Source organism: Micrasema longulum, unplaced genomic scaffold (genome assembly GCF_059751315.1).
Source record: "Micrasema longulum isolate JH-2025_06_02 unplaced genomic scaffold, ASM5975131v1 h1tg001567l, whole genome shotgun sequence".
In the NCBI taxonomy this organism is placed as follows: domain Eukaryota; kingdom Metazoa; phylum Arthropoda; class Insecta; order Trichoptera; family Brachycentridae; genus Micrasema; species Micrasema longulum.
The window spans coordinates 428,844-442,979 of record NW_028278750.1 but is presented as its reverse complement, the minus strand read 5'-3'; the positions used below and the strand labels follow the sequence as shown (position 1 = coordinate 442,979).

Genomic DNA, 14,136 nt, shown 5'->3' with positions numbered 1-14,136 from the left:
AAATACATTAACACGCCAGACACGAATGATTTTTCGTGTGTCAATATAAATAACTCCTTAGACGTCACTACAAAGCTATGTCGTCACTTTTTCTGACAAATGTCGTTCTAATCAAGCAATATTTTAAGGAGTATAGTCAGGTACCTAACAGATTTCTTTGGATAATTTGTTGTCTATGATATTACAGTTTATCTGTGGTTTTATTTACAAGTACGAAGTACGCGTCCCTATCTCGTGGATTATAAAATCATAAATTACAATATCATTGGACGATAAAACAAAGTTTTTACATACAAATCACTGTAAAAAGTGAGTAATAGTTCCAGTATAAAAAGTATAACAGTATATATTTTAATTATGGCACCACAGGAGACTCAATAATGGCGGCCATGCTTGGGAACAATACGTTTCGTTACTCTTATCGGGGCTTGAACCTGGAAATCCCGCGCGCGAGGCAAGCGTCATCGCTAGAGTTGATCTTTTCAACGCCTCGCGCCTTCCCCGGGGATGTTATTCGGCGTCTGGGCAACGCTGGCGACAGATGATGGTAGCATCAACCAGAGACAATAACAATTTAACTTTTATGCATCTTTTTCTTCTTATTCTAAACAAAAGCTATCCGGTAAAGCAATTTGCTTTAATTTTAATCGCTATCATGGTTGACATTCCATGTTGACAATTTTAATAATAATATCATTTGGTATTCGGACAATTTCATTCCACCTTGGTTTTATTACTATTAATAATGTCGAGACGTCCGTTATCTAAACTTCATCTTTGTTTAAAATGTCTAAACAACCTTTAGTACTTTTCTTGTCGTAAATATTTAAATTGTGAGGAAAGTGTCATTTCAGAACTAAAAAACGAACTTTGATTCCAGCATCGTATCTCATTTTATTACTTTTAATTGTATTATTTTAAAATATAAAGTGACGTTGATTCTTCCTTTGAGAATTTGTTGTTTATTTTTAGTTTATTTATTTATTTATTAACGGACATTGTCCATGTATACAATTTATAGGTTTTTTAATATTACAGGAAAATAATAGTTTACAACATTTTTAAAAAGAAGAAAAAAGCATTGACAAACATAAGGGACATCGAGACAAGGTCTGGACTATTTGTTTAGGGCTCATTTAAATCGTTGTAAACTCAAATCAAAAAAGTCCAGATTTTGTCTCGAGTTAACAATACGACAAAGACGAGTCAACGGAGAATTAAGGTCATAGTTAGTTCTATGCTGATCGATGAACAGTACTTCATTGTTTCTCAACCTGCGAGTTGGAATATTGAAGTTTACTTGTCCTAGTAATGATGGAACATCGATTATACCATTTAGTATGCCGAACAGATATATGGAATCAATATTAATTGTACGTTTTTGTAGACTAGAAATATTTAACATTGACTCCATATCAGCATAAGAATAATTGTTTCTCTCTAGTCCAATCATCCACGCTACTTTTTGAACCAAGTATATATTTTTCTTAATTCATAAGAATAATAAAAAATAGTATGTTTTCGTTTAAGAAAAAAATATGGAAATCGCTTCCATGTCTATAAAGGCTGAACCGGGAACTGGTGATACAGAAGGAGATATTCCCCATACTGGGAAAGGGGCGCCATGTTCCTATGTAAAAGAGGAGCCAGGTGTTGCTACCGTGAAGGCTGAACCGGGAACTGGCGATGTAGAAGGAGATATTTTCTCTGCTTGGGAAGGTACGTCATGTCGCTATACGAAAGAGGAGCCAGAAGCTACCGTGAAGACTGAACCGGGAACTGGTGATGAAGAAGGAGATGTTTTACATACTGAGGAACGGGCGCTCAGTCCTTACAAAAGCAAAGAGCCAGGCGTTGCTACCGTGAAGACGGAACCGGGAACTGGCGATGTAGATGGAGATATTCTCCGTTCTCGGGAAGAGGCGTCATGTCGCTATATAAAAGAGGAGCCAGGCGTTGTTGTCGTAAAGGCTGAACCGGGGACAGGCGATGTAGTAGGAGATATTCTCCATACTGGGGAAGGGGCGCCATGTCCCTATGTAAGCGAGGAGCCAAGTGTTGCTACCGTGAAGGCTGAGCCGGGGACCAGTACTGATGAGCCTAGGATAACCAGTGATGTAATACACAAGATGGACATTAATTTTTCTGACATTGAACAAAAATGTTTGGATTCTTCTCCGAAAAATCGAATTGCTGCAAGTAAGTTATATTACCTTCCACAATATTTATTATTTTTTATTGAAATTATAGCCTTTACCAAAATACCAGGTATAAGAGATAAATTCATAAAAATTAGAAAATTAATAGATTTCGCGTTTATTTTTCTCATGGATGCGGGAGAGAGAAAAAAACAGAATAAAATATAACTCTGAAAAGTAAATATTAAAAAAGATATAGTTTAGTGTCAATCCTCTGTTTCCATGTACATTTATATTCATAGCAAAAATTCAACAAGGTAGGTTATTTTTGTTGGAAAACAGTTTATCAAGTATAGAAAAAATATATACAGGCGTATAAATATAATAACGTTTCTACCTCTCTAATAGAGCGAAAACTCGTGTTTAGAGAAGGAATTCGTTTTACATTCATTTTTAAATATTTAAATTTGTTTATTTCTTTATATATATATAAATTAATACATTTGTGGATTTATTGCCATATTACAACTTCTTCCAACCAACTGATAAAATAAAGGTGTTATTAAGATCATTTCAGTTTTCGTATTGCTCCAAAAAACTTATTATTTATAAAGTATTATTGTAGCATTATTTTTCTTTTTCATTATTACCAAGTTAAATACTAGCCAGTTTATGTTAAATTATTTTCAACTTTACTTTGTTATATTTATACTTATTTAGAAGATTTTCTCACGTTAATTGTTATCTTTTATTTGTCATCTAAGATATGTTATGTTTTGTTTTTACTTTTTTGATGTTTTTTTTTTAAATATTTTACTTTCACTTAGTTTTAATTATTCTACTTTATTTCATATTATGTATTATTTGTGTATTTCATATTGTAAATTTCTTGATGTTGTTTTTTATTTACTTTTTTTTCTCATGTATCTCTATAATAATGTATATACTTATTTCATTTAAATTATTTATTGACATTTCTTTATGGAATTCCATTGTAATGATGTAATAACTTATATTTACATCATAATTATTAATTAAAAAATACTTGGTACACTTCCACTTATTAATTCTGACCAATTAGCGCTTTTACCCTCTAATGGGCATCTTCAGACTGGTGAATATTATACAGTGTAAGGATAATTTATTTAAAACTAAATATTATCTTAAGTGTAGGTACATTTAAAAATAAGTTGAAAAAGATACAATACGCAATATTTCAATGGGACAGAGTGAGACAAATTATTAATCAATATACACATGTATATGTATATATGCATACATGTATGCATATATGTGTGTGTATGTATGCATATGCATGTGTATGTATGTGTGTATGTTTTTATGTGTATATATATTAAATATTTTTCTATATACCCATATACCTATGTTGGTACATTTCCTTATTATTGTATCTTTTAGTTTTTCCTATGTTATTTTTAATTTTAACTAAATGTACATACTCCTGTTCCACTGCTGCACTTGAATGTATTTCTAATAAATTTAAAAGCCCGTAGGGCGTGTAAATTAATAAAATAGATGTTTTTTTAAGATGCCATCAATTGAGTGCATATCTAGTACTTTAAAAATTAAATTTGAATGGTAAGTTCTAGGCTTTTTTAGGATAACTTTAGCGATAGTTTTTTGGGCAATCAAAATTGGACGTGAATTTGTCTTGTAAGCTCCTCCCCAGCCTATGATCTTGCAGAATGGACTGTATTCAAAGATTTCAAAGATATTGATGTGCTTAGAATAATGTATACTTCACTTGTTAGAAGTATTTTAGAGTACAACTCTACAATCTGGGCTCCTCATTATTGTAGGCATCAATATTGCATTAAAAGAGTTCAGAATAAGTTTTTACGATTTATTAATTTTAAGTTATGTGTTAGTATCGAATTTTAAGATTATAATTTGTTATTGTAAATTTTGAACTTATTAAGATTAAGCGATAGAAGAATTATTATTGACTTACTAAATTTATATAAAATAATTCATTCTATGTTTGATACCCCTGCAATTTTATCACTTATTAATTTCAATGTACCGAAAAGAGCAACTCGGCAAACCTGCCAATACTGTGGCAACAATACTTCGACTTCATATGTGGTTCAATTTTTATTATTATCGGTATGTTTTATAATATATAATAATTGTGTCTCATTTATTTACTATTAATGGCATATTTTCTAATTTATTTTTATGATTCAATTTTGATTATTATAACTTGTATGTTTTCTAATTTATATTTATATTGATTTTTTCTAATGTTATTATTATTCTTTGAATTTATTAAGCATCATTTAATGAAATAAAAAATAAAAAAAAACACATGAAAAAAATAAGGTCCTTACACAGGAATTTCCTAGCTAGTCGGGACCTGAAACAAATAAACTCTGTACATTTTAAAACGGTGAAATACTAACTAACTAACTAACTAACCATCACGCCATTTCCCCGGAGGGGTAGGCAGAGAGGATAGAACGCCACAACACTCTGTCCTGGCACACTTCCTTTGCTTCCTTCACACTCATACATCTTCTCATGCACGCACGTCGATTATTCCGACTTTTCACATGACCACTTTCAAGAATTTGTTGTACTTGATCATGCCATGTCTTTCTCGGCCTTCCTCGACTTCTACAACCAGACACATTCGCATCATAAATCTTTTTAGCCGTTCTTTCATCATTCATTCGCTCCACATGACCGAACCATCGCAAAAGACCTTTCTTAATTTTGTCGATAATGCTTAACTCAGCCTTGCATTCTGCTCTAATTTCGACATTAGGGCACCTATAAATAAATAAAATATGGTAAAAATGCAGTCATCAATAGACTTCACTCTCTAGGCAATAAGTACCAAGACGTTGGTGACTCATTGCACGCTAAGTTTAGTTTAATAGGATGGCCCTTCACCTGTATTTCATGGGTAGGAGAAGCTAGTACCTAATAGTTCTACATAACATTTTTTTATCATTTAGTATTCTTCAAAATTGTTTAAATTTCTTTATTAATGTTTTTTTTCTTTTCTTTTCATGATTTTATTTTAAAGTACAAGATATTTCTCTTATCATTATGTATTTATATTAGTTACCTAAGTTTTAGTTTTAAATAACAGTACATGTAATTTAAAAAAGAAAAATCTTCGTTTAGCGTTATTCAAAATAGTTTTTTTTAAATTTTTATTAATATGTGTTGCTTTCTTACATTTTTTTTCTCTTTTTTTTAACTGGTTCAAAATATTTCTATCACCAAATATTTTATTTTTCAAGTATTTTATTATATTAACTAGTAATATTATTTTTAAACCGCGTATCTTTTTTTTTTTTAATCCTTAATTTGTAAATAACTGTTTTGTAATAATTGGTTTTAAATACTATATTTCACTTACATGTATGTATTTTATGTTATGCAACTTATATGTAAAAGGCACTAAGTGCCGTTTATTTCAATAAAATAAAAATAAAAAAATGATTGCGTAGTAAACCGTTTTTATATTTTTTGGAGATGCAATGTTTCTTAATCTAACAAATATGTTAACAAGTTTTCTAACTATTTTCATTCAAAGCGTTTATTTGTTGTTTCCATTTAATATGGACAATACCAAGGTACTTTACATCATGAGACTTTTTTAGTGTAGTACATGGTACATTCGAAGAGGTTTCGTACATTGTTATTTTTTTGTTTCAGGTTTACAAGCGGGCCAGAAAAATTTCGCGTGTTCTGAGTGTCAATACAAATGTCCAAATAAGAGAGGCTTAAATTCGCACATGTTAACACATACCAGCAAGAAATCATTTTCTTGCCCAAATTGCCAATTAAACTTTTCTCGGAAACATACTTTGAAAAAACACATGGCGATCCATACAGGCGGGAAACCGCTATCATGCTTAAAGTGCTCATTTAAATGTTCGCGCAGAGATATGTTGAAATCACATATTATATTAACGCATACCGGTGAGAAACCGTTCTCATGCTCAGAGTGCCAATTTAAATGTTCTGAAAACAGGCATTTAAAATCTCACATGTTAACTCATACAGGTGAGAAACCATTCTCATGCTCAGAGTGCCAATTCAAATGTTCAAAAAAATGGTATTTGAAATCACACATGTTAACTCATACAGGTGAGAAACCATTCTCATGCTCGGAGTGCCAATTTAAATGTTCTCGAAATAGTAACTTAAAAGCTCACATGCTAACTCATACTGGTGAGAAACCATTCTCGTGCTCCGAGTGCGAATTTGAATGTTCTCAGAAAGGTACTTTAAAATCACACATGTTAACTCATACGGGTGTTAAATCATTCTCGTGCTCACGGTGCCAATTTAAATGTTCAAAAAAATGGTATTTGAAATCACACATGTTAACTCATACTGGTGAGAAGCCGTTCTCATGCTCAGAGTGCCGATTTAAGTGTTCTCGAAATAGTAATTTAAAAGCACACATGTTAACTCATACCGGTGAGAAACCATTCTCGTGCTCAGAGTGCCAATTTCAATTTTCTCAGAAAGGTTCTTTAAAATCACACATGCTAACTCATACCGGTAAAAAACGATTCTCATGCTCAGATTGTGGAAACTCGTTTTCAAAAAAAAAAAGTTTGATTCGTCATTCATTAAATCATATTGGTCATTAAGTTCCAACTGTAAAATTACTCATGATAAATATTGTACTAAACCTGTGATAGTAATTATTTTGCAGCCCTAAACATTAGACCTAAGGTTACCTCTTCACGTGCGGATACCGTCCTGCTATTGCCAGTGAGAGGGTTACGTTGATTGCCCAAGCTTTCGCAAAACTAGAATAAAAATATAATAAAAAATAGGATACCTTATTCTTAATATAAAGTAAAAAATATTCGAATATATTCATCGATACGTGAACACGTAGGTTCTTTAAAAGCGTTATATTTATTTCAAAGAAACAAACAGTCGACAATGATATAATAAAATAAAAAAGATATGATTTAAATACAGACCAGCGAAGTTTCTAAATAAGAATCATTCATATTAAATTTTGATACAACAAAAGGTGTGTTTATGTGTATTTGTATGAGAGTAAGTGTAGAGGTGTGTTTGTATGTATGTGGGAGTAAGTGTTCAGGTGTGTGTAAGTGTGAGCATAGTTGAATAGCAAGTGGGGTCGTATCGCAGCCAGAAAGAATGAGTCTTAATTTATTTTTAAATTATTTTTAAATTATTTTTAAATAAATTAAGGGGTACGTAAAATATATCAATAGATGAAAAAAAGCATTTTAATTAGAGCAAAAACGATAGAGGAAAGAGTGTTGTGCATAGTAAGTGCTACAGACTGGCAGATGGAATAAATACTTATTTCTTGTCACGCGAAAGGGGACATTAAGATTAATTTTGGAGAGAAGATTGAAAGAGTCTACTTTATTATTTAATAATTTATGTAAATAGCATAATTCAGATATAGTGTGCTTTTGTCAGAAAATCACAATGAAAAAGAGTTAGAAGATGGCGTTCTTGTCTAAGAACTACTTTATCGAATTATTAATTCAAGGGCAAAATTGTTGTTGGAGCATATTTTCAATGGCTAACTAAAAAAATATTCGTCTATAAACAATTGGGTAAATTTACCCGCCAAACTTTATTTATTTTCATACAAGCAATTTATAGGCCTTAGGGTTGTCAAAATCTGGTTGATAACTTAAGAAAAATTAATAAATCTTGTTTATGTAAAGAAATGTTTTATTTAAGTACACATGCCAATAATCTTAGTCTTAATTACCTAAATGGCATTCTTTAATATCAGGGAGGTACATTCGAAATGGCAAATACTTATACCTATGTTGTGAGAAATAATAACTGTTTCAGGAATATAGTTAACGAACAACTAAGAAGGTCAAAACTAGACGTCATCAATTTTTAAAATGAATATAAATTATTTTGGAATCTTAGTCCATAGCTACAAAAGTGAAAAAAAAATCGTTTGAGGGTGGATAATATGGAGGCTGGTTGGCTTCAGATATAGTGAAAATGATCTCATATAGAAACAACAAATTGTTTACCATGCAAACAATGATAAATGCTACAGAAACTATTGAAAAGCAATATAAGGAATATAAAAACACATTATTAAATGAATTAAGAAAGGCAAATAAGAATTACATTAAATTATCCACACTAATGATAATATTTTTGAAAATCTAAAAGACCTAATGAGTGCAAAACCATCATAATAGTTCAAATTTAATTTGAACTAATTATTAAAATAAGAAAGTGACAACCCTAACGCATTTTTTCGTTTGGGTAAAATTGACAACCCAGAGGCTCAACTTATGCCTTTTAATTTTTCCATCGTCATAATTCTTGATTTAAGCTACGGACAGCACATAATTTAAACAGGAAATAATCTGTGAGCTTTTGTCCATATTATGCAACAAGAAAAACTTACCTTTGTCTTAGCTATCGAGCAGTATATTAAAAAACACTGAGTCGTAATTGGCCCGCAACAAATTACACGCGCACTTTGACAGGTTCTGACAAGCCACTGGGTAAAGTTAGTGACTAAAGCTTATGAGGGAAGTTAGTGACATAAATCTACTTTCGTCCTTAATGTACCAAATTTATCGAAATCAAATGGAAATATATTTTTTTAAAGGTTGATCATAGATTAGACTTTTTGGGCAAAATTGGACGGTTTCGCGGTACTCGTCGAATCTACATGCGGCTATCTTTAATGTTATGAAAATTATTATAATTTGTCTACAAATAGGTAACTAAGAGAATAATTATTTTTATCCTCTAGCAATAATTTAATCGTTTAATTTTTTATAAGGATTTTCTATCACATTACATTATATCTATGGTTTCCTGTCAACCATTAAGGACGCGTCCCTATGTGTAAATTCATAAATTGCAATATTATTGGACCATAAAACTGAGTTTTCACGTACAAATATCGCCAAAAGTAAGTAACGATTCCACTTTGTAAAGTAGAAGCATAAATATGTTATTTACAGCACCGCAGGAGACCCAATTTTAGTGGTAAATCACAGTCATGTCTGAGAAAATTTATAATAGTTATTCTCGCCGGGAGTCGAGCCCAAAACTCCCGTGCTGAGGAAAGGGCTGCCGCTAGAGTTGATGTTTCCTGCTCCTTGCGTCTTCCCTAAGGTTATTCTTTAGCGTGTTGTGTGAGGGCAATGTTGAATATGACATACGACTGTAACGTTAACCCCAGGAATTAAACTTTTGTGCTTCTTATTCAAGAAAAAAGCTGTCCAATAGAGCAATTTGCCTTTCATTAAAATCGTTGCGTTGGTGGACACAATAATTGAACGTACTTACGCAGAAAACAGCCAGCCATAGAAAAGTGAAACTAGGATAATAGCACCTTTATGAAACGAGTGAAGAATCAAATCTACACAACAGTTGGAATGTTTTTGATTTTGACAAATGATAAACAATGAGTACATGTGTAAAGTGGCTACTTTAACCAGCTATTAACAGGTCATAAGCCGTGTAGATGCCTAGGCTTCTATATTACCTTCTCTTAAATGTTCTTCATCTCTCTTGTAATATGTTAATATAAACAGCTCCCCTGGGAGTTGAATCCAGTCCTTGTCTACAAAAATTTTAACAAACTCATAATATTGTTATGTTTGTAAATAAATAAATAAGGTAAATTGAAAATCAACTTTGTTTCTATTCATTTAAGAAAAATATGGAAATCGCCGCAGTGAATATTAAAGTTGAACCGGGGACTGGCGATGTAGGAGATATTCTCCATTCTCGGGAAGGAGCGTCATGTCCCAATAGAGAGGAGGAGCCGGGTGGTGCTACCGTCAAGGTTGAAGTGGGAACTAGCGACGCAGAAAGAAATATCGTCCTTTCTTGGGAAGGAGCGTCATGTTCCTATAAAAAGGAGCCAGTCGTTGCAACCGTGAAGGTTGAAGCGGAGACTGCCGATGCAGAAGGAGATATTCTCCATTCTCGGAAAGGGGCGTCATGCCCCTTTAGAAAGGAGCTAAGAGTTGCTACCGTTAAGACTGAATCTGGGGTGCCATGCCCCTACAAAAGCGAGGAACCAAGTCTTTCTACCATGAAGCCTGAACCAGGGACCAGTACTGACCAGCCTAGGATGGAGAGTTATTTTTCTGACATTGAACAAGAATGTTTGGTTTCTTCTCCGAAAAATGAAATCGCTGCACGTAAGTTTTATACCTTTCATTTTTTTTATTAATTTTTCAATGAAATCATAATCTTTACCAAATTGCAAGTTATAGGAGAAAAAATCATTAAAATAACAACAGTTACAGATTTCATATATATTGATTATGGATACAGAAGAGATAAAAACTCAAAATAAAATAATGCTGTCTATAAAAATAAAAACACAAAATAAGTATATAAAGGATAAGACAATCATCTGATTTATGTACAGCTTGCCCACCACATACCGCACACCGCATATGAGGACAAAAGTCGCCTTGGCGGTGCCAACATACACAGAAAATTTTCTCGTTATCAAACGAGAAAATCTGCCTGAAAAAGCTCTCTGTAATCTGGTAGCCTTTGCAGCTTTGTACTGAAAGAAAGTAATCCAGAAGTACATAATGTGTACTTCATTGGATTGAGAAAAGATGGAGGTTCTTCACTGACTGGGATTAAATTGATTAAACATGATCAATTCGCCGAAATTATTACAAAACTTTTTAAAAGCCTTGAAATTCTTTTTGGAAGCCAACAGATCTGTATATCCGACGGACCTATAACAGGGCCACGGATAGTAGCGAGAAGCTCCATTCGGTAATCATAGAGAAGGGGAAAGGGACAAGACCACAGGATGTGTTCAAATACAATCATAAACCTTGTAAGGAACTTACAAAATTCAATGATCAAATAATTGATTGAAAAAAATTGTACTGTCAGCGACACGATATTCCAAAATCCTTATTGTATAAATGTACAATTTTATGTACATTTATATTCATAACAAAATTTCAACAAGCAGGTTATTTTTGCCAAAAGAAAAAAAAATATTAGGTGTACCTCCCATACAAAATTACTTCAAAAATTTTAGTACGCACTAAAAAAAATACCGTCCCCGATACAGGCTAACCTTGTTAGGAGATTATGAAATAGTTAAAAAAACTATGTAAATGATTAACCTCTAATTTGTCATAATAACACAATTTTACAACAAATTTTTTGATGTCAAATTTTCAATTAAAGTTTTTTGAATCCTTTTTTTAACACTTTTTATCCCTTTTCATTTATCGTTAGTTAATAGTAAGATTTTAAGAGGTTTCAAACATTATTTTTTTTTGTTTCAGGTTTAAAAGCAGGCCAGAAATATTTCGCCTGTTCTGAGTGTCAACATAAATGTGCAAATAAGAGAGGCTTAAATTCGCACATGTTAACACATACCTGCGAAAAATCATTTTCATGCCCAAATTGCCAATTATTATTTTCTGGAAAAGATGCTTTAAAAAAACACAAGGTGATTCATAAGAGCGAGAAACGTTTCTCATGCTCAGAGTGCCAATTTAAATGCTCCCGAAAACGCCATTTAAAATCCCACATGTTAACTCATTCCGGTGAAAAACCATTCTCATGTTCAGAATGTCAATTCAAATGTTCATGGAGAAATACGTTTAAATCGCACATGCTCACTCATACCGGTGAAACACCATTCTCATGCTCGGAGTGCAAATTTAAATTTTCTCAAAAAACTCATTTGAAATCACACATGTTAACTCATACCGGCGAGAAACCATTCTCATGCTCGGAGTGCCAATTTAAATGTTCTCACAGAGGTTCTTTAAAATTACACATGTATACTCATACCGGTGAGAAACCATGTTCATGCACAGAATGCCAATTTAAGTGCTCTCTAAAAAATAATCTTAAATCACACATGTTAACTCACACTGGTGAGAAACCATTCTCATGCTCAAAGTGCAAATTAAAATTTTCGCAAAAAACTCACTTGAATTCGCACATGGCAACTCATACCGGTGAAAAACCATTCTCATGCTCAGAGTGCCAATTGAAATTTTCACGAAAGAGTAACATGAAAACACACATGTTAACTCATACCGGTGAGAAACCTTTCTCGTGCACAAGGTGCCAATATAAATGTTCTACAAAAAGTTATTTGAAATCACACATGTTTACTCATACCGGTGAAAAACCATTCTCATGCTCAGAATGCCAATTTAGATGTTCTCAGAAAGCTACTTTAAATTCACACATGTCAACTCATCCCGTTTAAAAGCTTTTCTTATACACAGAGCGCAAATTTAAATGTTCTCTTTGAAGTTCTTTGAAATTTATTTGCTTTTACCTGAGAGAAGCCATTCTCGTGCTCTGAGTGCTAATTCAAATGTTCTCTGGAAGCAAATTTTAAATCGCTCTTAGTTGTCTATTACAGGTGAGAAACCATTCTCATGCTCAGAGTGCCAATTTTAATGTTCCCAGAAAGGTATTTTAAAATCACACGTTAACGGAAAAAATATTCTAATGCTCAGATTGTGAATACGCGTTTTCCAAAAAAGGGAATTCAATTCGTCATTCTTATGAATAATTCGATTTTAAATCACATTGGTCGGAAAATTCTTACTGTGAAATATAAAAAACTGTAAATTGTTAAGTGTTTTAATATTATTCCAGCCCTAAAGATTCAATCCAAGGTTATACTTTCACTTATAGACATCGCGTCTACTGTCCACTCATGCTGCCGCTAAAGCGGGCGCGTCAATCCCCTAAAATGTTTTAATATAAAAACAATCTTAATTTCTTTTTGGGAACTACAATCTGCTTTACAGGAACAATAATTTGGATAAAACGGACAGTTTTCCTAATATCAGGTATAAATTCCATATGCATCGGTACGTACTTAACCTTTTTCTCATTAAGCATACAAAAATCACACATGATCCGTACGGGGGATCAAACGACCCCAGCGCCTACTTGTATATAGCAGCACGAAAATAAAAAGTTGAAAGTGTTTATGAGCGTGCAATAATTGAACGTAGTTATGCAGAAAACAACCAACCATAGAAAAGGGAAACTGAGATAAACTTTTGAAAAGAGTGAATAATCAAATGTATTTATTTATTGAACTTTTTTTAAATAATGTTATTTGTACGTTGGCGGGCTTTTTGCCAAATGGCAAATTTTTCCAACCAACCAATAAAATCAAAGTTTTATTTTATAAGTTACAGTACATATTCATTACAAAATAAAGATTTAAAAGCTAAAGATATATAAAAATAGAAATAAACGTACTTGTTCATAAATCATCTTAAATATAAACTATTACTCAATAGGAAAAAGAAAAAACGAGGAAAGAAGAAGAAGGAGATGTTTCTTCAGACGTGATTTAAACAGAGATAATGTAGTAGCATCTTTGATGGTGGATGAGAGATGATTCCACAGTGGAGCCGCACGGACACTATACGAGTTAGAGAAGAAAGAGGAATTGTGGAGGGGTATTAAGAGAGTGCCTTAAGAATTAGAACGAAGAGGTAAACCATGAGCTGATAAGCGTTGAAATTTTTCACGCAGGTATATAGGAGAGTTAGGGCTATGAAGTACATTGCACAGAATTGAGAGGGAGTGACAGTCTCTCTGCTGTCTAATTTTGAGCCATTTCAGTTGCCTACGATAATCAGAAATGTGGTCATATTTCCTAAGACCAAAAATGTACCTTATGCATGTATTCTGAAGTCGTTCAAGTTTATCGAGTTGCTCACAGCTTAAATCAGTCAGTTTTAGGGTGTGATTACGAAATGAGTGGTTAATATCTATTATATGATTCGCGAATTTCAATATTTTTTTATTGGTCAGGCAACGGCGGTGTTCGTTTAGCCTAGTTTTAAGATTTCACGCTGTTTGTCCAATATATACTTCTTTGCATTCACATGAGATTTGGTATATTTTGATAATGCCACTCTTGTTTAACAGCTCTGTTTTAGACTTGGAATTAAACAGAGATTTGGCAATATTATTATTAGTGTAAAAA

The 14,136-nt window shown here is 32.6% G+C and overlaps 1 protein-coding gene across 1 annotated transcript; it reads left to right on the top strand.

Moving 5' to 3' along the window:
• The first annotated feature begins 203 nt into the window (after positions 1 to 203).
• LOC148274843 (uncharacterized) lies at positions 204 to 6,818 on the top strand. The gene is made up of 3 exons (XM_088236528.1): positions 204 to 309; positions 1,531 to 2,199; positions 5,829 to 6,818. Exons 2-3 carry the CDS (start codon positions 1,539 to 1,541, stop codon positions 6,773 to 6,775), a joined length of 1,608 nt encoding a protein of 535 aa, XP_088092654.1. The 5' UTR covers positions 204 to 309; positions 1,531 to 1,538; the 3' UTR covers positions 6,776 to 6,818.
• The last annotated feature ends 7,318 nt before the right edge of the window (positions 6,819 to 14,136 follow it).